Source organism: Cryptomeria japonica, chromosome 7 (assembly GCF_030272615.1).
Source record: "Cryptomeria japonica chromosome 7, Sugi_1.0, whole genome shotgun sequence".
Lineage (NCBI taxonomy): Eukaryota > Viridiplantae > Streptophyta > Pinopsida > Cupressales > Cupressaceae > Cryptomeria > Cryptomeria japonica.
Window position 1 is genome coordinate 183964006 of NC_081411.1, and position 26615 is coordinate 183990620.

General features: G+C 33.1%; 1 protein-coding gene across 1 annotated transcript; it reads left to right on the forward strand.

The window, feature by feature from the left end:
• The first annotated feature begins 5620 nt into the window (after positions 1 to 5620).
• On the forward strand, positions 5621 to 8324 carry LOC131056338 (ankyrin repeat-containing protein At5g02620-like). The gene is made up of 3 exons (XM_059208395.1): positions 5621 to 6236; positions 6713 to 7224; positions 7470 to 8324. The coding sequence occupies exons 1-3, from the start codon at positions 5621 to 5623 to the stop codon at positions 8322 to 8324; spliced, it is 1983 nt and encodes a 660-aa protein (XP_059064378.1).
• Positions 8325 to 26615: the final 18291 nt, after the last annotated feature.

The window sequence follows — 26615 nt, forward strand, 5'->3', positions numbered from 1 at the left end:
CCTAGATGTCCAATTAAATTTTATAAGCATGCAAGTTGCTAGGCCATGAATAGAATTTCCAAGAGGACTTGTTCAATAAGGTAGAAATATGTTTTTTGATTTAGGAGGGTGATGTCACAAATGTGATTGTATTTCTAGGACACAATTACCCTTGTAGTTTTGTCTAAACTACTAGAATACAAGTAGTTAAAATTTGGTCCAAATCATTGGAGATTCAAATAAGATAATTGAGGATTAATTACATGATCACGGTCACTCATAAACAAAAATGTAGACTAAAATAATATATTTATGACAAAGCCAAAGTAAATCTAAAAAAATAAAATAAAATTTTACTTTATATAATTGTTAGTTACAATATTCACCATGTCACATCATGAAAACCCCAACTATGTAATAAAGGAATAAATTAAAAATAGTTATCTATCAAATCATTTTTTTTATAATAATGGTGAAATTTGCATATCCACATTGGTGTCCACTTGTCTTTGGACCATTTTGAGAGAATGTCTTAATGTGCAATTAATATCAAAAAATAATGCACTCTTGTACAAAGTTGCGCTCATTAACCTATGTCACTCATCCCCATTTACACATTCTCCAACATATGGCTTCATCTTATTTATCTCTATACATATTCCCATATATTGAATGTTCATTATGTTTATTATTTCTCACCATTCTTGTAAATCCATTCCATGCATGTAGATCTTATGAGTTCCATGTATAGGCCAATCTTATGGGCGTGGGATGAATCTTGCACCAACAAATCTAATCACCAAAATTTTAAAATTCAAATTCAAATTTTGGTTCACTCTTGCTCGTTTCCTTCCTCTCATGAATTGATTTGGTATGCATTTCATGCAATTTATTAGTATATTAGTATTTAAAATTAATTCACACTCATTCATTTAAATAACAATTACATCCAAGCATTATTGGCATATCATTTATATTTATTAAAGGAAAAAATGTTAAGAGCACTTCAACTAGAGTATTACAAAGAACTGAAATCTACATCATATCTACATGTTTGAAGTTCTTAGTCTATATTATTTTTTTCACAATCATAAAATTGGTTCTACCAAGGGGTTTGACCTATGAGGACACAACCCTTACAATCTAGTGATCTCCACTAGGTGTTTGTAAACACTGCCAATCCTTGACATTCAAAAAAGAACAAAGAAGAAATCAAGAATTAAGAGTGCACATTATACAAATCAAATCTATAAACCACAATTCTTATATATTCCCATAGAAAAGATCTAGAGCCATAGTTTCAACCTTCCATAAAGTTGACAAATTATGTAAATCTCAAGACAAAGTACAAATAGAAAAAAAGAATTCAAATATCGAGACAAGCAAAATTCGGAACATCAAATTCATTATTACTTTATTTTAAACAATCTAAAATATATAACCTACTTTAAACAATGGAACATAAACATTGTTAATTTTGCCATAAAATTCCCCCTAATCCTAAAACTATTATAAAAAGCAGGACAAAGCACTACTAATTTTCTATCATGCTTTAAAACTTAGATTAAAAATTATAATCCAATTTAAATATTGCAAACTTTCTTAAAAATCCTAAACTGTGCACAACCAAAATTAAGTAGCAAAACATTGATAATTTTCCACAATGCACTATACTCCGTTGCACAAAAATATTGCTAATGCCCTAAAATTTATGTAAAATCCATAACCTAACTCAAATAGAAGGGCAACATTGTTAATGAGGAAAAATATAATGAATCAATAAGAAAAATTGAAACTCCTACATAAAAATGTTTAACTCATAACAATCAATTCAAAATACTAAGATTTGTCACTACATCAAAATCGATATGTATTAGTGAATTTCCAAAACAACATCTTCATCTAAACAAGATGAATGCCCAAAAATATAACATCGAATTCAACCAATACATAATAATCACTCAATCCGAAATACCCACTTACTAACTTCTACACAATCTTGTTCTTGAGTAAGAAAAGTCTTCAACTGTTGTCTTGAGACCACAATCTTGAGTGTAAAACCCTTCTCTACATTAACATCCTCTTCTCTTTTCTTGCCTCTACAAATACCAAACATCTGCAGGGACGGTGAAAGATCCAACGTAAGGCTGGTTTTTCATGACATCGATAGTGGAGACTAGAGAGGTTGCGAAGGAAGCAGCCATGTCGCCTATGGCCTTTGATTGATTAGCAGTAGCTTTCTCCATGGCAGAGATATAAGCACCAAGAAACCTTTGATTGGCATCGTCTTGAATCTTCTCAAGCTCGGAAGCAAGGAGAGTGTTTCCATCAGTGTCGTTCACAGAGATTTTCGGCAGCTTCACTCGAAGGTTTTTAGGCTGCGCGCTGGTCTCTGAGAATACTTTAAGCTTCCGAAGGAATTCAGACGAGCGATCAACAAGAAGATGTTGTCGTTTAAAATCCTTTAACGTTGTGTGAACAAAAGAAGAGATTGTTGGGGGATAGTTCTTTGGAGGAACTTCTGGGAGAGCAGCATCCGGTTGAGCTATGGACGTCGGTTGATCAACATGCCCAGAATTTTGAGTGGGAGTTTCGACACAAAAAATGGGAGCCTCGACATTAAGAGCAGGTTGAGCTGCCAAAGATGGAGCTGCCGAAGATGAAGTAGGTTGAGCCGAGATATGTTGAATGTGCGTTGCCACAAGAGGAGTCGTTGTATCGATAGAGGAGTCAGAGAAATCCCAAAGAGCTCGACGGATCTCGTCCAGATTACAGTCGATGTTATTCTGATAATGCAAGCAGGCATTCTGCTCACGGTCCAACAGGTTCGACAACATCTACAACTGATGCTGAATGCCATCAAGGGCGGAAATCTCCGAAGGAACAACAACAGAAGGAATAGCAGAGGTTGCACGTGAATGACCAGCTGCTCCCTTCGGATTGCTATTCCTCAAAATGAGAAACTAAAAGTATGTTGGGCGGGACAGAGATTTAAAATATGTTGGGTGGGAGAGTGGTTTTAAAATAAATGGTACAAAAAGATGAGCCGAAACATCCGTCCCTGCTCATGATTGTGACCCTGAGAGTGGCTGGAAAATGTTAGCTGTGTGCAAATGTTTTTCGTCAATCCCAAAATGACAATATACTTCCATGTTAGCTAAATGGTGGGTCCCATAATGTGTCTAATGACATTATGAAGGGCATGCAATTTTGGAGCCGCATCATAGCATGAGCATGTTTTTTTTGAGCCAGAATAGCTACAACCTTAAAAACCTATGCTATGAGCTATCATGAATATCAAGAAATATGGGTGCAGTTGTTGATGTAAGTGCTTTGTATAATAAATATATATTATTTTACTAGTAATAAGAAAAGATAATTAATTTGAATAGTAATGTCAACGTACAAAATAGTAATTTTTTTCGAGAAAAATTGAATTATTTGCCTACAGAAATTGATATGGAACAATCAAATGATAAATAATTTATTTTTAAAATATTTTTTGTTAAAAATTTTACATGTTGAATTTTGAAAATTAAAAAAACTTATTTTAATTTGAATGATTTTTAAAAATGATTGGTTGATAAGGACAATTAGTAATAACTATTTAAGCAATTTAAAAACATTATGAATGCATAAGTATCCTGCCATGACATGAACTAAAAATAGAAAAAACGATCCACAGACATAATTTTTCCAGAATAGGTTGAGTTTTTGATCCACTAGATTAGCTTGTCCATTTTAGACAAGAGACATCTTCGGTGTAATTCTATTTACTTATCATGAAAAAGAGGTTTTCCAAGAGGATGTCATTTGATGGTCATAGATTAAGAGTTTTTATTCTATAAAAATTATTAGGATATGTTGTTTATTTATTTATTTATATATCGAATTTAAATCATGGTGTATGGCATAATAAAAAAATATACTATTATTTTTACCAATTAATTAATTGAACTATAATATACAATAATCTAAACTTGACTAATAATTGAAAAGTGTAAAGTATTTAAAATAATAATGAAAAAGATTTAACACGAAGATGTTTCACTTTATTCCTTTATATGTAGACAAAAGCACCCTATTATTTAGAGCCTTTCCATTCCTTTAAATATATAATTTAAAGGGGCATAAACATAGGGTAAATTGAAGAAGTAAATTTATTTTGAGTCTTCCCTTACCCTTTGAAATTTGTAAAAAAATAGTTTTCTAGTAGATGGATATCTTCGTTTGTTATGTTTCACATTGTTATATGTATTATATGGCTAATCTTAGGCTACCATCCAATTAAATATGGCGGAGTATATTTGAATTCAAATTTATCCATAATATCTTGAGAGAATATAATTTAAGAGAATAATTTCTTAATATGCTAAATGGAGTAATAATTATAATTGTATTAAGATTGTAGAGTTCTATATATTAAAGTATGATATATAAGAATTTGAATGTACATCTCATGTTTTAATAGAGCTACTCTTGTAATCTTATATCTTCAATTGTCCATGATATTGATGAATAATAGAGAGTGGTGTGAAATGTTATAGATAAAATATATTAATTTTTATAAATTTTTCTTATCCACTAACATAAATTTGTCAATTTATTTCATATTATTAAAAAATTATTCTCAAAAAAATAAATCTATAACTTACACATCAAAATATTTTTTAAATATATTCTTATATCATTACATAATTTATTTCTTTTTAATGTAATATTTTTAACCAATAATTTTACTTTCTTATAATAATATAAATAATAATAATAAATATGTAATAGTTGAAATATTAAATAATATTGCCACCAATATTATTATCTGACATCCTTTTATACAACTGAATTTTAAACTATTAATCAATAATTTGCCACAGAACTTTTTTTTAAGATATAGATCTCTATTACTAAATAAATTTAAAAAACAAAAATAAGTTATTATCTAAACTTTTTTCTCAAACTTAATAGTCACCTATGCCCTTAACACAAACACACCACACTTACTGCTAATGATTGGTGGACGCGTCTATTCTGGCTCCAAAACGGCAGTACGATGTACGGATTGATTATCACGCTGTACGAAAGATCTGTTTTAGAACAGAATAGGTTAAGCCTTGGTATTTAGCCGATAGGCTATATATGATGGCAATAGCCACCGGATTTGTCTACTGCCAGACGTGGGGAAAGAAAAACGTTCATAACTTGCCCCAAAAAAAACTTCCGAAAGCGTGTCGTTTTCCACGAGAATTCTTCTTGGGCTCTTTTACCACGTTGAATAGACGATATGTTCTCAAAATTTTACATCAGCCTTTTTCATTTATTAAAGCAAAAGTATTACGCTCACCTCTCCGCAATTAACAGCTACAGCCGCATAACACCCCATACCCACTTTCCCAGCTTCTCAGAGTGTCGTAATCATAAGTCTAATCATTTATACGATAGACCTTGTCCAACAAAAAAATGTGGAAGTATTCTAATTTGGAATATTTAAAAAATGTGGTCAATTGATCATCCACGATAGACCTTGTCCATTCTTCCCAGCGGTTATATACTCTATTCTGCAGAGCCGTATGTCGTATCATTTAAACACATTACAAAGAAGCGTGTGAGTTGGTGTTGAAGGGATTAGCAGCAGATATTTGCCATGGCAACAGAGTGTGAAGAACTCGGCGGAAGCTTCAATCCTGAGGCGTTCAATGCTGCAGTTACAGTTGCAGTAAAGCATTCATGGATCCATCAAAAACTCTGTCGAAAAACTGAGGGACGCAGCCTTAGAGAAATTCTATCCGAAAGGGAAAGTACTCTTTCCAGAGAAGTTCTCAGTAGTGTTACACCCGGTGGGGAAAATACTCTTCTCCATTTGGCTGCTAGTTTAGGAAATGTAAGATTCGTTCAAGAGTTCCTGGAACTCAACCTTAAACTTGTGGACAATATCGATACCGAAGTCCAGTCTCTGCTTGTGAAGGCTACCAATGCCCAAGGAAATACTGCGTTGCACTTGGCTGCTCAGGGAGGTTTCTCCGACGTCGTTGAGGCTCTACTCCGACAACAAGAAAATGGTGTCAATGTCTGCAACAAGCTTGGAGAAACACCTCTGTTCAAAGCTTACGAGAGCGGGAATTTAAAGACAGTGGAGGCACTGTTCGCCAAATGTCCGTCGAATCTACTCTCGTTTGCCAAAGGCACTGTTTGCAATTTAGACCCAAAGACGGAGGGCAAGAGAACCTGTTTAACAGTTGCAATCAACAGAGGAGATTCAGGTAATTTTGTTTACAATTTAGTCTTTCTTTGCCTGTTCATTTACAATAGTATCTGTTAACTCCTCTGTAGATGTAAGTTATTTTATAAACATCGTCGATAAAGTGGGACATGACATCTCCTAATTGAATGGTTCAAGTTGTAACACCAATTTAACAAACAATTACTTTGAACCTTATTATCATTCTTTTCAGGAAACAAAATTCATTCTCTCTCCAAAATTTTCTTCACTTCAAATGACACGAGCGTGACTGTCTTTCATGTTTCAGGGTTTATACGTTTTATAAAGTTGTTTTAATATGTTCTTTATATTTTACTTCAGCTTTGGTTTCTTTACAGTTGATAGCCTATATATATGTGTTATTTTTTATGTTCTTATTTCAGTTGAGTTTTTTTTCGCACCAAGAAACATAAATTAGCCATTCTTTAAGAACATCTTTCTGACTTGAGGGACTGATTTTGGATGCTTATTTTACAGATCTGGTGCATCATATACTAGAATTAGATAAATCAGGTAAATCAAATTATGCAAGGCAATTAATCCAAGAAAGGGACGAATATGGCAACACAGCTCTGCATATAGCTGTTGGAAGTAACTACAAGGATATAATAAAGAAGCTGATAGATTTTGAACCCAAACTATGCTATTGGGTTAATGACAGCCAAGAAACTCCGCTTTGTGTGGCGGCGAAATTGGGGCATCTGGAAGCAGTAAAAAAGTTGATAAAGAAAAGGCCAGATGCTGTCGAAATACGGAATAGTTGTGGAATGAACGTGCTACATTTAGCTGCCCAAGTTAACCAAGCGCGAATTGTTGATTGGCTGAATGAAAGGGTAGGCTTATCATACTTGGTCAACCAGGGACTTGACAATCCTCCAGAGGAAAAGAGTGGAGGAAATGCAGATCCGTCTGAAAAAAATGATCCTTTTTCAGAGATAAGTAGAGGAGACACACCTCTGCACATTGCAGCAAGGAAGAGAAGCTTGAATGTAAGTTTCTTTCTATTCGAGCATCTAGTTGTTTCCTTGAACCAGCTATTGTGTTGAAGCATACGTTTTGGATTTGTGTAGATTCTTACGTGTATCAATAAAGTCAAATTAATCAAAGTACTTCAACGGGAGATAGGCACTTAAATTTATCAAGGAAACAACTAGCGTTGGAGAAACCATTAAGCATAATTATTTCCAATGGATTATTCAAGTTCTATATACTAATTTCAGTGTGCATTTTGTAGATGGTCAATTCGTTGCTGCGTATAAAGGGGATAAACAAATTTGCCGTTAACAAGGAAGGCTTAACGGCCCTCGATATTGTGAGAGAGAACACAGAGTACCACGAATCCAACAGAATAATTGCAGTGCTGTCTAATTATCCTTCCAAGCGCAAGCCTTTCCTGTACAGCTCTCCAAAGGTTTGCGCACAGAAGTACGAGAATGCCATTCAAATGGTGAACAAAGCATATGATGACAGGCGCAGCACAGAATTAGTGGTGGCAGTGTTGTTAGCCACGATGGCTTTTACGGCGGCTTTCACTGTCCCGGGCAGTTTTGTATCGGACGATGGGAATGGAAATAAGAGTTTAGGCTCGCCGATTCTGCTCGGATTGCGCTCCTTCAAGATTTTTCTCATCTCTGACTGCCTGGCATTCTTTCTGTCGCTCTTCGTGGTACTGATGTGGCAGATGAGTACACCAATCACCACAGGAAATAAGATATTGTTCGTCTGTATTACCAACCTATTGGTTTGTGCCACGTTTGCCTTTACGGCCTATGGCTTCATGGCCGCAGTGTATTCCATGCTTGCCAACGACGCTCCCAAGCTGGCTTGGTTCATTCTTGGGGCGTGCTTGATCATCTGCTTCTGTGGTAATTTCACCTTTTTGTACATGGGTACAAAGTTTTTCGTGACGAAGGCCCGATTTAACCACCTGAATGGTCTAACTCCTCTATTCCCTGACCGTGTGGGGAAGTGGGTATGGAAGAAACTAGAGAGATGGGGGCTTTTAACCTTTCTGCGCCAGTCGGAAAAGAAGTGGCTGGACATCTTTTACTTCTGGCGTACCCAGGACAAACATATAGCTACGATATAGAACACTTAGTGATTAATAAGGTTTGAAAAGGTTGCTTTTACATTTATATGGTATTTCTGTCAAGTTCCCCACGTTAAAACGTCCCGGCTTTGTGCCGCAAGGTGAAGTGTGGATTCTGTGGTGCAGCTTCTTATTAGTCCCTGCCTATGATCTTTTCAATTATGTCTGAAAATATGAATATTTGCAAATGGTTACAAGTGTACTAAATATCTATGTCCGTCTTACACATGCAAACCAGATGCATGCTTCAAGATGTGATGTTTGTGTGTTTCAAGTTGAATATAGATGTATTGTCAACAATATTTTGTAAATTATCTTTTAAATTATAAATAAGTTTTATATTGTATTAAAATAGACTAGTTATGGATTCATGGAAGAACCTCACAATTATTAGGATATTATATAGTTTTTTTAGATATATAAACTTTTAAAAAATTAAATATTCATAAAAATAACACATATCTTACAAACCAATCAATTAGGATAATTTGTCATACAAACATATTTACAAATCTAAAATAATGTTCAATAAATTTGAGATTACATTCGTGAAAGTCAAAATTTGTTTATAAAATTACACATTCAAACATGCCTTTTTATAACAAAATTTAAAAGAACAAAATTTAACCTATCATCTGATTGAGAAATTGTACCAATATAAACAAAGACAACATTTTGATCCTGCATTTTTTATTTTTATTAATAGATAAAAAAATATAATACATTAATATTGAAAAGAAAAAATATTCAAAACAAAAAATACAATTACTTTTTATAATAAATAAATTGTTCCATTCTTAAAGATAAGATATATTGGAGAAAACTGAGACTATAAACCAATTCATTGATACATGAATGTCTTGTATTACTTGTTAAAAATATATTTAATATAACTAAGAACCCCTCCAAAACTATTATTGCGTTATCTACACAATAGACCTTTAATAAAAAATTGAAACAAAATAATAAAAAATCCATGTAAAGACATTTTTCATAAGAGGCATTTTAAAGGTCGAGAAGATCCGTTATGTATGTAATTGCAACCTAATTGTCCTATGAGAAAACTGCGAACAACAAGGTTCTAAAGCCTTCTCAATGAACACATTTTGTTATTATCCTGCAATCAGGGCGTTTCATTAGAAAAGTATCCTTTGAAGCATTGAGGCCATTCTATCATACAGTTCATATGCCTTGTCTATGTTTTCACATTTTGCATATCCTAGACTAGTTAAGTCATTCCATTAGAATAAATTTGTTGGAGGCATTATGTTAAACAGTTTAGGTGCCTTGTGTATGCTTACACATCTTGCATACATGTTTGCCAGAGAAGTTGTAGCTACAACATCTGCAAAATTCCTATATCGTTCATCATGTGATGGGTGATGGGATTGACAATTATTTCAACACTAGTATATTCCAAATCTCTTGCTTTTTAATATGGTTCATCATGATTAGTTAATGTCACTTGAATGTACTATTTATTTGACTTTAAAAAGAAAATCTTATTTCATGAAATCACAGACCCTATGCAGACGGTTTTGATAAGCTGATTCAAATTTTTCTAAAATTTTTAAATTTAAATTGTCCTTAAGGTCATGCTTTGTTTTTGGAAGAGAACTCTTTTTGAAGTAACAAGCGACGTGAACATGATTTCATGGTTCTAGATAATAAGAGTTATATGTTGTTTCTCTTTCGAAAGAAAAGAAAAATGTTGTCATTTTTTCATGTTAAAAATGTCTAGCTAGAAATAATAGTAATCCTCTTTAATTGAACAAAATATTTATTGATGAATGAATAGAATAATACACAGTTCACATAAATAGATAGCAACAATAATCACCCGTCAACAACACCAAAACTCAAAGACAACAAAAGCAAAAACATTGCCTTTAACAAGTACATAACATCACAATAAGAAATACCCATGCGTTTCTATGCTCTCGCATTTTTGCATACGCTTTGATGGATGTCCACACCATGTTCCAAAGCTCCCATTTTGGCACAGGCCAGGAGTACGCACGTAAATGAAAACTATTCGAGTCAAAACCTACATATGGAGATCTTGCGGGCACCAAAAACAGTTTTAAACAATCTAATTTTATGCGAGTAATGGTACATCGAAGGAGAACGCAAAGGGAATGGGTTAAGAGGCCCCACACCAGCCATCTAAATGATCATTGCTTACAAACTGTTGGTTAACTTTACCAATCATTTATTTATAATTTATTAATTTATTAAAAAAAAATCAACTTTAAAAAGGACGTTACTGATTTTTTTTAAAATATGGTAAAACGTTTGTTTTCACTTGTCAATGGGAAATCTACAAGACGACAATCGTATTTGAAGGCACAGAGTTTACTGTAGTTTAGTATTGATGTAAGAGATGCGAGAGAGTTTTGATGGAAAAGGAGCAATACGACAAAATAGAGAGTCATATGGTTAGTCATTGGCAAATGTAATAAATATTTCAAAGTTGGAGAAGAGCCATGCACATGCAGATATTTCACGTGAATAGTTACTTCCTAAACCTTTTCCACAAAAAAAAATAGTCACCTATAATTTGATGACTATGTGATGACTACAACAAGCGAGAAGTTATAATTTGTTAAATTCTAGGTCAGCTTAATGTGGTAAAAAATAAAATTAATAGATTGGAAGCCCTCACTAAAGTGGATTCTATAGCTTGTATTTTGGTAATGAAAGATGTAAATATTAGAGGTTTTGGGTTGCGACTAATGATTTAGCCAAAAATATTGATAAGTGGGAAGGAATGGAGGAGGAACTAAAGCGACTCTATGATAACATTGACCATAAGGAAAATATGAAGGAGAGAATGAAGGCTAACGAAGTGTTGTACAATGACTGTGTCCCTTAAAAGGAAAACAAAGGAAGTAATGGCTTGGACAATGAAATGTTTAAAAATAAGTTGTTATTTCTATCAACCATTGAGGAAGAAATTGACAAGAGGCAAGCAAGAATGAAGTGGTGTTTCCCCTACTATTGGTTTAGAGGCATTGATGTATAGGGTAAAAGTGACTTTGGAGTCCCTTGCTATTTCATCTAGTAAAGGATGAAACAAGAGGTTCTCCTTTGATAAAGTGAAGGCTATGAGATAGGACTTAAATATTGAGAAGCCTCCCACTAGATAGGCCATCGATTTGTGCCTTCGATGGGGGTGGGTTTGTTAGTTTTTTTCTTTGTTTGTCTATAGTCTAGCCTAGTCTTCGGATTTTGTGGTGTATAGTTTTGTGTGCTTGCTAGGTTCTATTCCTTTTTGGCTACTAGTACTTAGGTTTTGAGTTCTCACTCCTCGTGAGTCCCATGGTTTTTATCACTTTTTTAATGTAGTAGTTATGTAATGGTTCGAGCCTCTCCTGGTTGAATCTAATCAAAACATATTCCTTCCACTTGGCATAACCTTATTATAATTCACTCAAAAAATTAGTTTCTCCACTTTGGTTCTATTATCTCCAGTTAAATATTTATTATGATGTGTCATAGCATACATCATAATTTGGCCAACAAGTGTATTACCCTATTATATGTTGGCATTTGGCATAACTAATGCAAATCAGGTGATGCAGTTGAAGTTGGATGATTGCACCGGTAAAGGATAGAAGTCTATTTGTGATGAAGAGATTGAGATTCTATGAATAGATGACATGATTAGTTATTTGTGTTGTTATTGCTGACAACTGATGTTCCTAATATTTCTGTTTGTCATCTAAATGATTTGGTTTACCGAAAGATAGGGTATACCGACAGTGAGCTAAAGTTTGTGAAATAAGACTTTAACCGGTAAAACAAAGTTATTTGATTGGATCGGTTGATTGGCGATGATTGGTGATTTGCGGTTTGGATGGTGAACTTGTATCATGGAAAGGTATCTATGATCGGAACCGAAACATGAGCAAAAGCATGAACAAAAGCATTCAAAACTAATAAAATGATTAATTATTAGAACAAGATTATATGCCATTCTCATGAATAGAATACAATAAAATAAAATGAGTATAAGCTGTCAGTTGAACAAGAAGCATCTTCTTAGCCCCATCTGTAAAAGCAAGAATCGAAGGAATCTGAAAATGTCTTTGCTCAAACCAAAGGAAGGTGTTTTAATTCTATTTTTGACAAGTCCCTGAATTCTGAAGTTAAATTCTTTCTAGGGGAATCATAAGATAGTCTAGAGATGTCATCATGTTTGTTATGGCTTCACCTTTGGTACCCGTATATATATTCTGGACAATATTCCTCCAATTCAAATCACATGATGCATTCACATCACATGAGTTTCAGTTTACAACCAACAATTCTTTCATGGATTCTGCTTCAAAATATACAATTTAAGCATCAGGCATGGATATTTCATTTATTTGTTGCAATTAAGTTCTTATAATCAAATGATTGATTAGTTTAGTTTAAAGATAAAATAAATTTTATAATAAAATTTAAAATAATAAAAATAAATACATTTAGTTAACATTAGTGTTTAATAGATAGTTGTCTAATGTTTTGATCTCATATGTGTGAAAGAAGAATGATGAAATTTTAATTAGGTCATTTAAAAAATTTAGTGTATCGATCTAACACATTGTAAAATTGATCTAAAGTGTTATGGATCAAACCTTTTAATCAGAGTAGAAATGGCATGTTTTGCCTCAATTACTAATGTTTCAAGATGTGTAAAGGCTATCAATATTTTAAAATACCTAGGGAAAACCACTAGATTGCAAGAGTCTTATTCTCCTAGATTGACAACCTTAAATAGATTGAGGTTGGAATTGTGGAAATGATCAAAGATGTCACTCTTCAGTCATCCATCGTGAATAGATTGAGATTACAATTGTAGAAATGATCAAAGATATCACTCTTCAATCATCCACCTTGTCATATGATATTTTGATGTAAAATTATGTTACCTTTAATGATAAAAAATAAAGTGCTTTTAGAATGATTCTCTTCTCAATGCATGTAATTTTGAAATATTAATTGCTTGTAAATCAATTTACATTAAATATCTTTAAATATCACGACATAATGACTAATAATGTGTCAAATAAACTCATAACAAATATAAAATATAAAAGAGTCAATAAAATTTTAACAGCATGGAGAAATATATAAAAGTTCAAAAGCCATTCTGTAAGTCACATTCTAAGGTTTTGAAGAAAATTTAAATCAGAACATTTGCATCCAATCCACGTCAACTTACACGTAAAAAGAAAGCGTGATTCCAACCAAACAGAAGTAGGGAAGTCGAATGTCAGAAGTGAAATCAAGTGTCTCCTTACAAAATTAAAGCATTCTACCGTAACACATCGAGACTCACATTGCCACTGTGGGTGGAATCTCCTCACAACCTCCTTTTGTTCATTTTATTTATCTTTGAACTGAAGCTATCTATTGTCTTTAGCAGTCAGGGCAATATAACCTATTTTCTTCTGAAGACATGGCATAAAACACAAGTCGAATTATTTAGTGATGTTATAAAGTAGCGTGTTGGCTAGCGTTGAAGGCAGCAACACAAATTAGTCTAGGGGACTAATTAGTGAATATCTAAATGAGTTATAGGTGTGTGGATTAATAAGGAGAGGTCATGTGTCTCTAGATGACATGTTTATAATCTGTCCAATGTGTCTAGTAATGAGGCCTATATTTACTAAGGCATATAGCTAATATAATACAAAGGATGCTATGCATTTGCTTTCTATTAGTTACAAGTATGAAGATGTTCTATAAGAACTCTTATCCTCCACTCATTATATCTCATAGAATGCTATAATGATAATTGATCTTTCAAGGTCTAGTTATAATTAATATAGCGCATTGATAATTAATAGAATGATGACATCTACAAGTTTCTAACATAAAGTAGTGAAATTTAGAATTATTTTGGTAGGTTTGTTTATAGAAGATGAAGCTCAAGGTGACCAAGGTTCTTTATTATCATTGAAGGAGTACATTTAGGTAGCTGTTATGGGGATATATTAAGAGGCCATGAATAGAATAGAAAAAAATTAATCTCTTATGCTATTATTCTTATCTACAGGTAGATAGTGGGTTTAATGAAGAGAGAGAGAGTCCATTATCTACAAATTATCTATGTATGTATATATATGTATGTATGTATGTATGTATGTATGCATGTATGTGTATGTGTATGTGTATGTGTATGTGTATGTGTATGTGTATGTGTATGTGTTTGTGTATGTGTATGTGTATGTGTATGTGTATGTGTATGTGTATCTGTGTATGTATTTGCACACACACACACACACGCATACATATATAGATATATGTATATATGCATATGTATATGTATATATGTATGTATATATATTTATATGTGTGTATATATATGTACATATGTGTATGTGTATGTGTATGTGTATGCGTATGTCTATATATATATGTATATACATATACATATACATATACATATACGTATACATATACATATACATATACATATACATATACGTATACATATACATATACATATATACATACACACACACATACATATACATATACATATACACATACATATATTCATGTAGTGCTTTTTGGCCAATCAATTTTATATTTTATTGTAGTTATATTGATTGAAAGTAAGTATATGTGGAAATTCTCCTTACACTAAAATTATAATGAGAGTATGTTACAAATCTCAATATTTTAACAACAATCGAAGGAAGATGTATATATAAACATTAAATAAAAATTATATCATAACATAAGTGTACATGAAGAATATTCCTTTTACAATAAAAACTATGTACTCCAAAATACTCCAATCTATCATTCAATAAATGACATATTCATAATACACTTGTAGAGAAAACCTCCACAAGTTTATAAAAAGCTAAAGACATATCAATTCTATTAGTTTATTAAAATATTTACAAACTCTCACAATTTCCATCCAAATCATCTAATATATAGGAGATATAATACATGAAACAACCCAATAGAAATTAAGAAACCATTACCTATAAATACCCAAAAAGTGGCACCCAAATCCTTAGCTTAGAAATCCAACTCTCAAATCTCAAAATGACCCCACCCACTAGAAATAATATATTCCTTCCAATTTTCATAACATCATTATAATCCTCTCACCAAAATAGTTGTTCCACTTTGATTCATATGTTTCCAACCAAATATTTTTTATGATGTGTCATATCATGCTTATAAATACATTGATCAACACATGTAACACCCCCTTATAGATATTTTATGTGTTCATAATTTTTTACATTTCTTATTTGAAATGACCAACTTTTAGAGGCCATAAATTTTAATATTGAAGTTTGATGGAGCTATTCTTTTTTCTTCAATTGGTAGATCTTGAAGAGACCTACACAACAATACCTACTTAGAAATGGGGCCAAACAACTCAAAATATTGATTTCGGAAAAAAATTTAATGTATAGCCTATTAATTAAATTTTTTATTTTATAACTTGAAATCACACTTTTTATAATTTTAATATTATGAGATATTGGGAATAAAAGTAAAGACACTGCAAAAGGAAATGTGAGCATAATTTTACAAATCTTAAATTAAGTCTTACGGTCAATAAAAATCCATTCATCCAAATAATACTTAATTTGTACAATTACATAATGAGATTATTGAAAAAAAATTATATTAAGAGAAATTAATAACACAATAACAACATCATATAATAGAGTATTTATCATGTAAAAAACATTTTTAGAAAAATAAACACTAACGAAAAGAAGGCATATATTATATTATCTTCAAAACAAGATTATAAAGCAACAATCTTCAATTTTAGAACTGTTTATTCAATTTGATAAAATCTATGCACCTATGAAAATTGCATTTGAATGTTTCCATCTCAAAATCCTAATAGATAGGTTAACGAAGGCCTAAAATATCACCATAATCCATTAAAATGGGTTAAAAGAGGTTCCAAGATACCATGGTAAAATCTGATAGAACTCTACATGTGCTAAATATGACCTATTATAACCTCTTACAACTTATCATAAATGTCTAATAACAAACATTCTATCTTGTGTGTCTAGATTGTCATAGAATACCAACAATAGTAGATTCTCTTTCAACATGTCATAATGGACTAAAAATAGGTCATACAAAGATCCCTCTAACTTGACATAACATCTCAATAATGTCCACACCAACTTGGGCAACATGATTAACTTTCTCAACCATTGATGTTTTCATAGTAAAAAATGCCTCAAGTAAAATATTTTTTTTGGTAAATAACTAATTATCATTACCAATAACATATTAGTTATTTTACTTGTAAAACTAATTACTCCTATCAATAAAACCATCATCCCTTATCAATGCACTTACAAACAACATTAAAAACTATTAAATACAAAGGATTTACGAGGTTGATGCCACCTTAAGCCTAACATTATTCTACATTAACTAATAGATTGTGAATACCTATATAGAAAAACATAAATTAATTTAATACATAAAATAATGCCCATGATTTCCTTGAACTAGTGAACATTTCTAAGCTCATAGGTTTAGTAATAGAATTTACAACATTCTCTTGATTTTCAATCTTCATCAACTCGATATATGTATTTGTAAGAAATTTATGAACAAATTGGTGCTTAACCCCCAAATAATTATTTTGAGCATGATACATAAACTTTTTATCCAAACAAATTACTCTCTAACTATCAAAACTAATCTATATTATTTTACAATAAAATTAATAATCGCACACAATCTCTAAAATGAAACTTCCTCCTTAAACACATGGGGTTAGTCATATAATCTGATTTGGTTGTGGATAAAACAAATATGGGCTGCCTCTTACTTGTTCAAATCACTACACTTAAACAAATAAAAATATATGTATAGTTGGACCTTTGACTATCCAAATCACTAGCCCAATGTATAACAACAAATGAACTAGATATAATACATATGTAAATATATAATAAAATAAGATGCGGTAATTAAACATGGGATATTGATACCATCAATAATGGTTGTTTGGTTACCTTGACACTATGGGAAATAAGTGGTTATGATGTGGCTCTTAATAGCTAGGCACACTAACATCGACATTTATAGTAGTAAGATAGGTATAAGAACCCAATAGGCATCCTAAGTTATGAGCACACGAATGTATAGAAAAGGGGGTGTATCTCTAATGAAAATAGATCAAGAAAAGTAATTGTGCAAGAAAGAATGATTCTCTAAAAGTTAAATTTATAATCGTGAAGGTGGAACTCGTGAAGCCTCTACTATTAAAACTATGCCTTCATACCAGGTTAATGAAGACATAGTGTATAAAGGGGAAGCCATGATTTTCCTAAATACAAAATTTATTTTCATGAAAGAGAAATGCATAAAAGTGTAAGAATCAATTCTCCTAATATGAAAAGTATGTCTATGAAGGCCCTTCTATAGTTTGATTTCTAAGGTTATCAATACCATGTTAGTCCTTCATAACATTAATTCTTCTCTTGGTGGATTGCATGTGTTGAACCTTAATGTTATACTTCGTTGAGCCAAGACACAAAGTTTATATAGTGAATAGCCTTGCATAAGATTTCAATGGAACTTCAGTATACACAAGTGATATTAATCATGCACAATGGATTATTTATTAGATACACCTACCCAAGATATTATTTTTTCACAATGACTCTTACCATAAAATTAAAGATTATCATTTAATATCAAAATAGTCTCTAAAGCTACTAAGGTAGAAAAATTAAAGGTAGTCTAATGTTAGATAACAGTATTTCATTTCAATGCGGATATAAAATATTCAGTGGACTTGGCATATCCGAATGTAATGGTTCAATTTATAACACCAATCTAGCTAGCCAATAGTTTAAATCTCATTATCAAACTATTTACAAAATTATATCATTCTGTGTCTAAATTTTTCTTCACTTCAAATGACGTGAGGATGATTGTGCATCATTTTCCAGTTGTTTTTTTAATTTTTAAAGTTATTTCATTATGTTGTTATTAGTATATTATTTCACCTTTGGTTTCTTTATAGTTGATAGTCTATATATACTACTTTGTTTATGTGTTTTATTATTTTTTGTTTTCAGGGAATTAGAGTTGTTTTCAATTGTTATTTTAGTTTAGATTTGTATCGCTTCAACAAAGGTAGATGAGAAATTCTTTTACTCTTATCCTTTCTTGAAGAATATCTTTATCTAATTTATTGGTTTGTGTTACCTTTGCCTTTATTTCCTATGGCTTCACGACTAAAGTGTATGCCATGCTTTCCAACGAGGCTCACAAATTGGGTTGGGTCATTTTTGGGCCATGCTTATTCCTTTGTTGCTTTTATTATTTTACACTTTTATACATGTCTGCAAGGTTTTGCATGGAGGAGGAAGAATTTATCCACTTGAATGGTTTATTTCCTTTTTTCTTGACAGTTTTTTGGAGTGCGTATGGAAGAAAGTAGAAAGTTGGGGGGTTTTGAACTTCATGTGGTGCCAAAAAGAAAAGTGGCTTGCCATCTTTTACCAAGAATCCTCACCAGAAAGATATGCCTATGAGTATATAAGATAAAGAACAATCGATTATTAAAAAGATTTGAAAAAATTGCTTCTACTAAATCTATGATATTTCAATGTAGCTCCCCACATTAAAAATTCCCAGCTTTATACGACAAGGTAAAGCATGGACACAGTGATGCATCTTCTTATTACTACAAAAATATGTGATAGTGACTAAGTCTTGGTCGAAGTTTTTCCCAATAACCATTTCATGAAATGGAAACAATCTACCCTAGTCAGGGTCTTTTCACACACATTCTTTCCACTGATAAGGGAAAATAGGAAGCATAAAAGGATAGGGAGACTCTTCATATGATAATTCTCTCCAACGTTCTTCAAGTTACATATAACAATTTGTAGAGGAACATGGGAACTTTTGTAGATTATGAGATATGGCTTGTTTTTTTCCTGCACTTATTCCTTTTAGGTTGTCCTTTCTTGAAACCCTAGCGTATTATTTTTGGTATTTAAACTATTTTTAACCTGTAAGTGTCAAACCCTGCTTGCAAGATCACTAGAGCCCCACAACATTTCACGATTTGACATGCACTTAATTTGTATACTTAATTAACCGTGTTCATAATTCAATTATGATTTCATGAATGCCATTCACCATACCATACCATGATGTCCTGTATCTTCTCTAGACCCTATCCGGGCACCAAAATAGGGTAGCACAGGGGCATGGCACCCCTTTCCCTCCTAGAACAAGGGCGTGTTTCCTCTGTGCCCCTAGGATAGGGGTGTGGCTCCCCTGCCCCTCCTAGAACAAGGGTGTGTTGCCCCTATCCCCCTAGAATAGGGGAGTGGCTCCCCTATCCCCACCTCTTAGAGTGGTCTTATGTCAAGTCTGCTCGATCTCCTATGCACAATTTGTCTCTGGGGTTTGTAATTCCTCTTTGTCGGCCTTCAATGGTTGAAAATTAATCCTTGAGGCATGTATAAAAGGAAATTAAATACCCTCATTCATGGATGGATGAAAAACTCATGATAGGGGATAAGGAGCATAAGGAGAAGATATAGGATTTCAAGGTCATCATCAAGCATTCAAGCATATGGACATTTATGGTTACTTTCAAGAAGTAAAGCAATTATCATCAATAAGTTGCAAATCTACAAGGTATACATCTCCATTGTTTACATTCAAGCATTTTCAATTACTTTCTTTCTATGTTGATTCCTCAACCGGGGTTTGACTGAGGCAAACCTCTATCCACAACTCCCCTTTCTTCTCTTTTATGTGTTTAGGTTGGATGTGCACATCTGTAATTGCAAGTTTGGGCTTCATTTGCAGAGACGAAAGAACCCTTTTCATTTCGCGGATTTTGTGGCCGACCATGTACATTCTCGTCATGGTCCTGACAACTTTTCTCCAAATTTGTAGGGTAGATCCACGTCAGTTTAATTAGTTTAGTTCTGAAGTTACAACGCGATCCCGAGTTGGTAGCACCTCATTTCACTCATTTCCTCTCTCTTTTCCACATAGTCAACAAGTCAACTTTCTCATTTACAAAAGAGGGTAAATCATACTTCAATAGTTGCAATCCACTTAGAATTCACATCCTTGTTTCCCTTGGATTTGGATCTAGTAGATTCAAGCCCCTCTTTTAAATGTAAAGTTTCTCCCAAGTGAAAATCATCCTAGTGGCTTCCTTTCTCTCTCCCAGGTGAGGAGTCATTAGGATCCAATTTTCCACTTTACATTTTGGTGAACCCCATGTTTTACACATTAATTTTTATTTCTCATTATTAGATTTGATTAATTGCAATTTCAATTTCAAATTTTTATTTTCAAGTTTGATCTATTCGCAAATTTTAGAGGTTAATTGCATAAAAACCCTAATTTTTTATTTTGTGCAAATTAAGCTTGTGAGGTGTAAAATTTTAATTGCTTGTTACAGATCTGATTTCTATTTCAAAATAGTAATTCAAATCAATCCCTTTGTTCTAAAAATTCAGTGGTTAAATCATAAAACCCTAATTTTTAAGATTCTTCTATTTTTGACCTTTGATTGCAATTTTGACCGATCTACACATCTCCAAATCGGTTGTTTTTTTGGATTCCACATTAAAATCATAATCTCTATCATTCTTGAAAATTTGAAAAAGAGTTGGTCGGACCATGTGCATTCTCACCACAGTCCTCGACTTTTTTCCCGAAATTTTGGAAGACAAAATTGACTATATTTTTTTGCTCAAATCCAGAAAATGAGCGTACTTTATCAATTTTAAAACTCTCTAAGGTCAAACACAAGTTCAAAATTCATCAAATTCATAGCTTAAAATTAATTTTCATAAAAAGGTCGTAATTTTAGATTTGCTTTTCCAGCAAATTCATATTTCATTGAAGAGACTTTTAGTGGCAATTAATAAATTGGATTTACTTTCTCTTTCACATGTGATTACATTAATTTTTGCATATATTTATCATGTGTCAGATAAGATTGTCTTCCATTTCTTGTTACTTCTCTTTCTTCATAACACTTGGTCATATTATGTTGTTAGGATTTCCAATTTATTTTCTTTTCAACTAGATCTCAATGCTTCCATGTATCATTTATGCTACATTATGGTGATATTGTTAACAAAATGCATTTCCTATGTCAATGACCTTAAAGCTTTTGTAGATACTAAACCTAGAGATTCTACCCTTTGTACCTCTCCTAGGGTATCTTGTGGGTATGAGATGAGATCTAATGATTTACCCAATGATCTTTCTACAAGAGAGAAAGCATTGGAAAGTAATATGGATCCACATTCTTCTTCTACACATACCCTTGAGCAAGGGGGGCTATATAAAAACATCAACAATCTTGCATCTTTAGATCCTCCTTATTCTTCTAAGACCTATCTTCAACATCAAAGTCTATGTAGGGAGGATGATGTCATGCATTTTATTCATGACCTTTCCCCTCACATAGAAATCACTAAAAATGAGCTTTTAGATGACAAAGATGTTCCTCCCCAATCTTCCAAAAAGGATAAGCTTGATAAAGGAAAAGAGATTGTCATTTTACATGATACTCCTCCTTCATCTACAAATCCTTTTCTACCTCTTTACAAATCAGAGTTTAAAGAAATTCATGATCTTGTTACTCCATCTAGTCAATTACAACATTCTTATAGTCATGGTTTTCATATAATTACAAAAAAGGTTTTAAAGGACAAGGAATTGGGAAATTTGAGCATGGAATTCATGTCCCTATAAACTCTCCTACACAAACTACTACAAGAGACCTAGGCAGTGGTACCCCTCTTTCTATGGATGAATTCCTTAGACTTCAAAACTTTAAAGACTACCTTCAAAAACAATAAATCAAGAGAGCCCACAAGAATGCCTCTTCTTTAAAGTGTCCTTTTCGTTCATTTCATCAAACCCATGACCATAATGCTGATGATTGCCCTGATTTTCAAAAACCTATTCAAGATGGCATAGAAAGTGGCAAAATTAAAATTATGGATAATAAACACCTTCTAAAAAACCTTCTTCTTCATGGGAAGATGATATTTACCATCCTGATAGATTAGCTGCAAGAATCTATTGGAGGTTGAAATATGACAAGAACATTTCCTTTCCTCCTCAAAATAAAAACAAAAATCTTAAGCAAGTGAAAGGTATTGAATATTGCATTTTTTATGATTTATATTCACACTATATTGGAAAATGTTATGCATTTAAGAAATATTTTCAACTACAATATGATCTTGCACACATTTCTCTCATAGAAGATCTAGCTGTATTTCTTGGTAAAAACATCATGCCTTAGCACTTCTTTTCCCTTCATGTTGCTCTTCACCCTATAGCATAGTTATCCCATTTCATGGGGGCTCTTTATCATTAGTGGTGGTAGTATTTTACGTCAACATACTATGGGGGAGCAACATGATTCAGTCCATTTTTCTTCTTTTTTCTATACATTTATCTCTATCTTTGTGCATTATTCATTATTAGATCTCTTTTCTTGCATAGGGTTATTCTTATGTGAGCATATAGTTGTTCTTTGGTTTCCCTCTTTTCTTGGAGAGGGGCATCTTTAATTATTACTGCACTTCTTCTCTTTCCCTCATTCTCTTGGAAACTTACCTCCTCTATGGTTTCAATTATTCGCAAGTATGATATGCCCCTTAGTAATGAATGATCTCTTGGGAGGTATGTCTCCTTTCCTTGTGAGGATTTGCTCCACTAGGACAACATATCACTTGAAACTAATCACCATCAGAATATGTGTAATTTTTCTCCTTGTTCTCCTCACTTGGGAGGCAAGGATTTTCATTCCTTTCCCTTTCTTTCTTTCTTATTATTTCTTTTAGGGGCTTCATTTTTCATATTTTATTATCAATTATTACAATGCTATGCTTTTATGATTAATCCTTCTTGGGGAATATATGATGTTTTTCCTCCCTTCCTTTCAAAGATTGCCACTTCTTGAGACATGTATTTTACATTTACTAATGTCTCTTCTTGCATGTGTTCATGTAAGTTCATTGCATATTTTCTTATGTTTAATCTCTCTCTAGTAGATTGTGTAAGCTCTTCTCATTGTCCCTTAACTTGGGGGGCAATGATCCTTCTCTCTCTCTCTTTCTCTAGGGATCCGCTTTGCCCTATTAAGTGGATCGTGTGAGTTATATTACTTAATATCATTCCTTGTGCTAAATTGTTTGTTGTTGGCTCAAGGATTCTCTCTTATGCAAGAGGTGTAAGTCCTTGATTACAACCTCTTTTCCACTTTGGTAATGTACATCTATGATAAATTCACCCATCCCTCTTGGGGTTAAACATGAGTCATCCTTCACCAAGAATCTCTTTCACCTAGGAATAGGAGGAAGGATTGCATTATTGCTCTCTCCTTTGATTTGTTCTAGAAGATGTTATATTTGTCTAAGACAACTCCTCTTAGGGGTAGATGTAATTTTTTAACAATGATCTCTTCTTCTCCATAGATCACCTTTACACTTACAGCAAGACATCTCTTGTCAACTATCTTATCCTTGATTGAAGAGTATTCCCTCCCTTTCTTGGATTTATGACATCGTTGTGTAGCGGATATCTTCTTTGTGATGAAGGTAGGTATCCTTGTTATTATTTCTTTAAGATATCAACATCAGCCTATGTTAACATCTTAAGGGGGTGAAACCCACACTGCTCCTTTGTACAATACTTCTCTCATGCATTAAACATTGGGACATTCTTGGAACTAGAGGGAAACCTCCTAGAGAAAGATGTCGTCACTTTTTGTACAGTGGGTCATTCTTGGAACCAGAGCATGATGTCTTAGAGAGAGATGTCTTCACTTCTTCTTGTCTTGTACAGTGAAATATTCTTGGAACTAGAGGGAAGTTTCTTAGAGAAAGATATCATCATTTTTCTCTGGAATAGTGGGTCATTCTCAGAATCAGAGCATGGTCTCTTAGAAGGAGATGAAGCCACTTTTCTCTTATGTGGGGTGACTATTCTAAGAAGTAGAGTTTGGTCTCTTAGATTGAGATATCACACATTTCTTGACACTTGTACTATACATTCTATATAAGTTGTAGCATACTCAGGCATAGAATCCTATGAGGCACTTCGAATCTCACTTGCACACACATGCATGAGGTTGAGTGGAACTAACGGTGTTCTCATTCTCTCTCTTTACATGGATCACCTAGGAAATCTCTAGGGGTGAGATTCTCCATGTCCTTCTCTCCATGGATCACCTATTTTTAGGGGTAACATGTCCATGGTTTCTTTCTTCTTCGCTTTTCTTCTCATGGATCACCAAAGTGTGCATTCATGTTCTCTCTCTTCTTCCTCTCATGAAATCATAGTTTTACTATTGATAGCTCATGGATGATGCCAATTTTTCTCTTTTATGTGATTTCTTGTGTTTATGTGATGGCATTTGTCTTTGTGTCCTGATTAGTTGTTGAGACATTTGAGCTTGATATCTCTTCAACTAGTTAGTTTGTCTTATTCTTGTCATGTGTCTTTTTGTGCTTTGTCCTTGATTTTGTGTGGCTTGTGACTTTTTATTTTGTGTGCTCTTGCATATGTTGGCGTGATTTGAGACCCTATGATATGGGGCTTTTTTCTCCTTAATATTAGTAGTGTCTTATACTCCTTGTGGAATTTCTCCTTGTCTCTCATCTTCATCTCTCTCTCTTTTCTTCTACTTTACCAACAGTAGTGGCGTAATCCATACTCCTACTAAAGTGGGAGCTAAATGTAGTCTCATAAAATTATGAACCAATAAATTTTAACCACATTGTGGGTCTTCACCTCGGCGATGGCATCTCCTTCCCTAACCAAGACATATTTCTGTATTTCCACCCCTTCACTCTTTCTCCTTCATGTCTTGTATTTTCTCTAGACCCTGTCCGGGCCTCAAAATAGGGTAGGACAAGGGTGTTGTTCCCCTATCCCCCTAGTACAGGGGCATGGTGCCCCTGTCCCCACCTCTTAGGGTGGTCCTATGTCACATCTACCCAATCTCCTATGCACAATTTGTCTTCGGGGTTTGTAATTCCTCTTTGTTGGCTTGCAATGGTTGAAAATTAATCCTTGAGGTATGTACAAAATAGAATTTAATGCCCTCATTCATGGATGGATGAAAAATGCATGTTGGGGGATAAGGAGCATAAGGAGAAGATACAATATTTCATGGTCATCATCAAGCATTCAAGCATTCAAGTCTTCTTCATTCATCCATTGGAGCAACATTACAACATTCATTTGCAAGCATGTGTGTGTGTTAAGGTTTTATCATGTTACATGCTATTTCATACAACATTTGTGGTTACATTCAAGAAGAAAAGCAATTATCATCAACAAGTTGCAGATCTACAAGGTATACATCTCCATTGTTTACATTCAAGCATTTGCAATTACTTTCTTTCTAGGTTGATTCCTCAACTGGGGTTTGATTGAGGCAAACCCCTATCCAAAACCCCCCTTTCTTCTCTTTTTTGTGTTTAGGTTGTAAGTGCGCAACTTTAATTGTAGGTTTGGGCTTCATTTGCAGAGATGAAAGAACCCTTTTCATTTCATGGATTTTGTGGTGGACCATGTACATTCCCGCCATGGTCCTGACAAATTTTCTCTAAATTTGTAGGGCATATCCACGTTAGTTTAATTAGTTCAAATCCAAAGTTACAACGCAATCCCAAACTGGTAGCACTTCATTTCACTCATTTACTCTCTTTTCCACATAGTCAACAAGTCAACTTTCTCATTTATAAAAGAGGGTAAATCATACCTCAACACTTTCAATCCACTCAGAATTCACATCCTTGTTTCCCTTGGATTTGGATCTAGAAGATTCAAGCCCCTCTTTTGAATGTAGAGTTTCTCCCAAGTGAAAATCATCCTAGTGGCTTCCTTTCTCTCTCTTAGGTGGGGAGTCACTAGGATCCAATTTTCCACTTTACAGATACAAAGATGAATACAAAACAATTTTGGTGTCTGGATGTATTTAAAGTGGTCCATCTAGTTACTGTGCCAACAATTATAGAGTCATAACTATTAAGGGTTAAAACAAAAAAAATATATACAAAAATACAGTTTATTTTATGCACTAGATAAGCATTCTAATAGTAATGAAATGTTGATTTATTTTTGTTTGTTGATCCTTAGTTTTAGATATAAATATAGACCACTAATTGTGAACAAAGGTATTAAAGAAAATAATTATATATTAGCACTACACTAAACAAACTCTTCAATATTTCTTTTTATTAATTATCTATCTCTCTGTGTAAA

What these genes read in the sequence shown, in the direction of transcription:
- LOC131056338 (XM_059208395.1), top strand. Translation starts at nt 5,621, where the DNA reads ATGGCAACAGAGTGTGAAGAACTCGGCGGAAGCTTCAATCCTGAGGCG. An exon ending in AATCAACAGAGGAGATTCAG is followed by an intron (nt 6,237 to 6,712) that starts GTAATTTTGTTT and finishes CTTATTTTACAG; the next exon opens with ATCTGGTGCATCATATACTA. An exon ending in CAAGGAAGAGAAGCTTGAAT is followed by an intron (nt 7,225 to 7,469) that starts GTAAGTTTCTTT and finishes TGCATTTTGTAG; the next exon opens with ATGGTCAATTCGTTGCTGCG.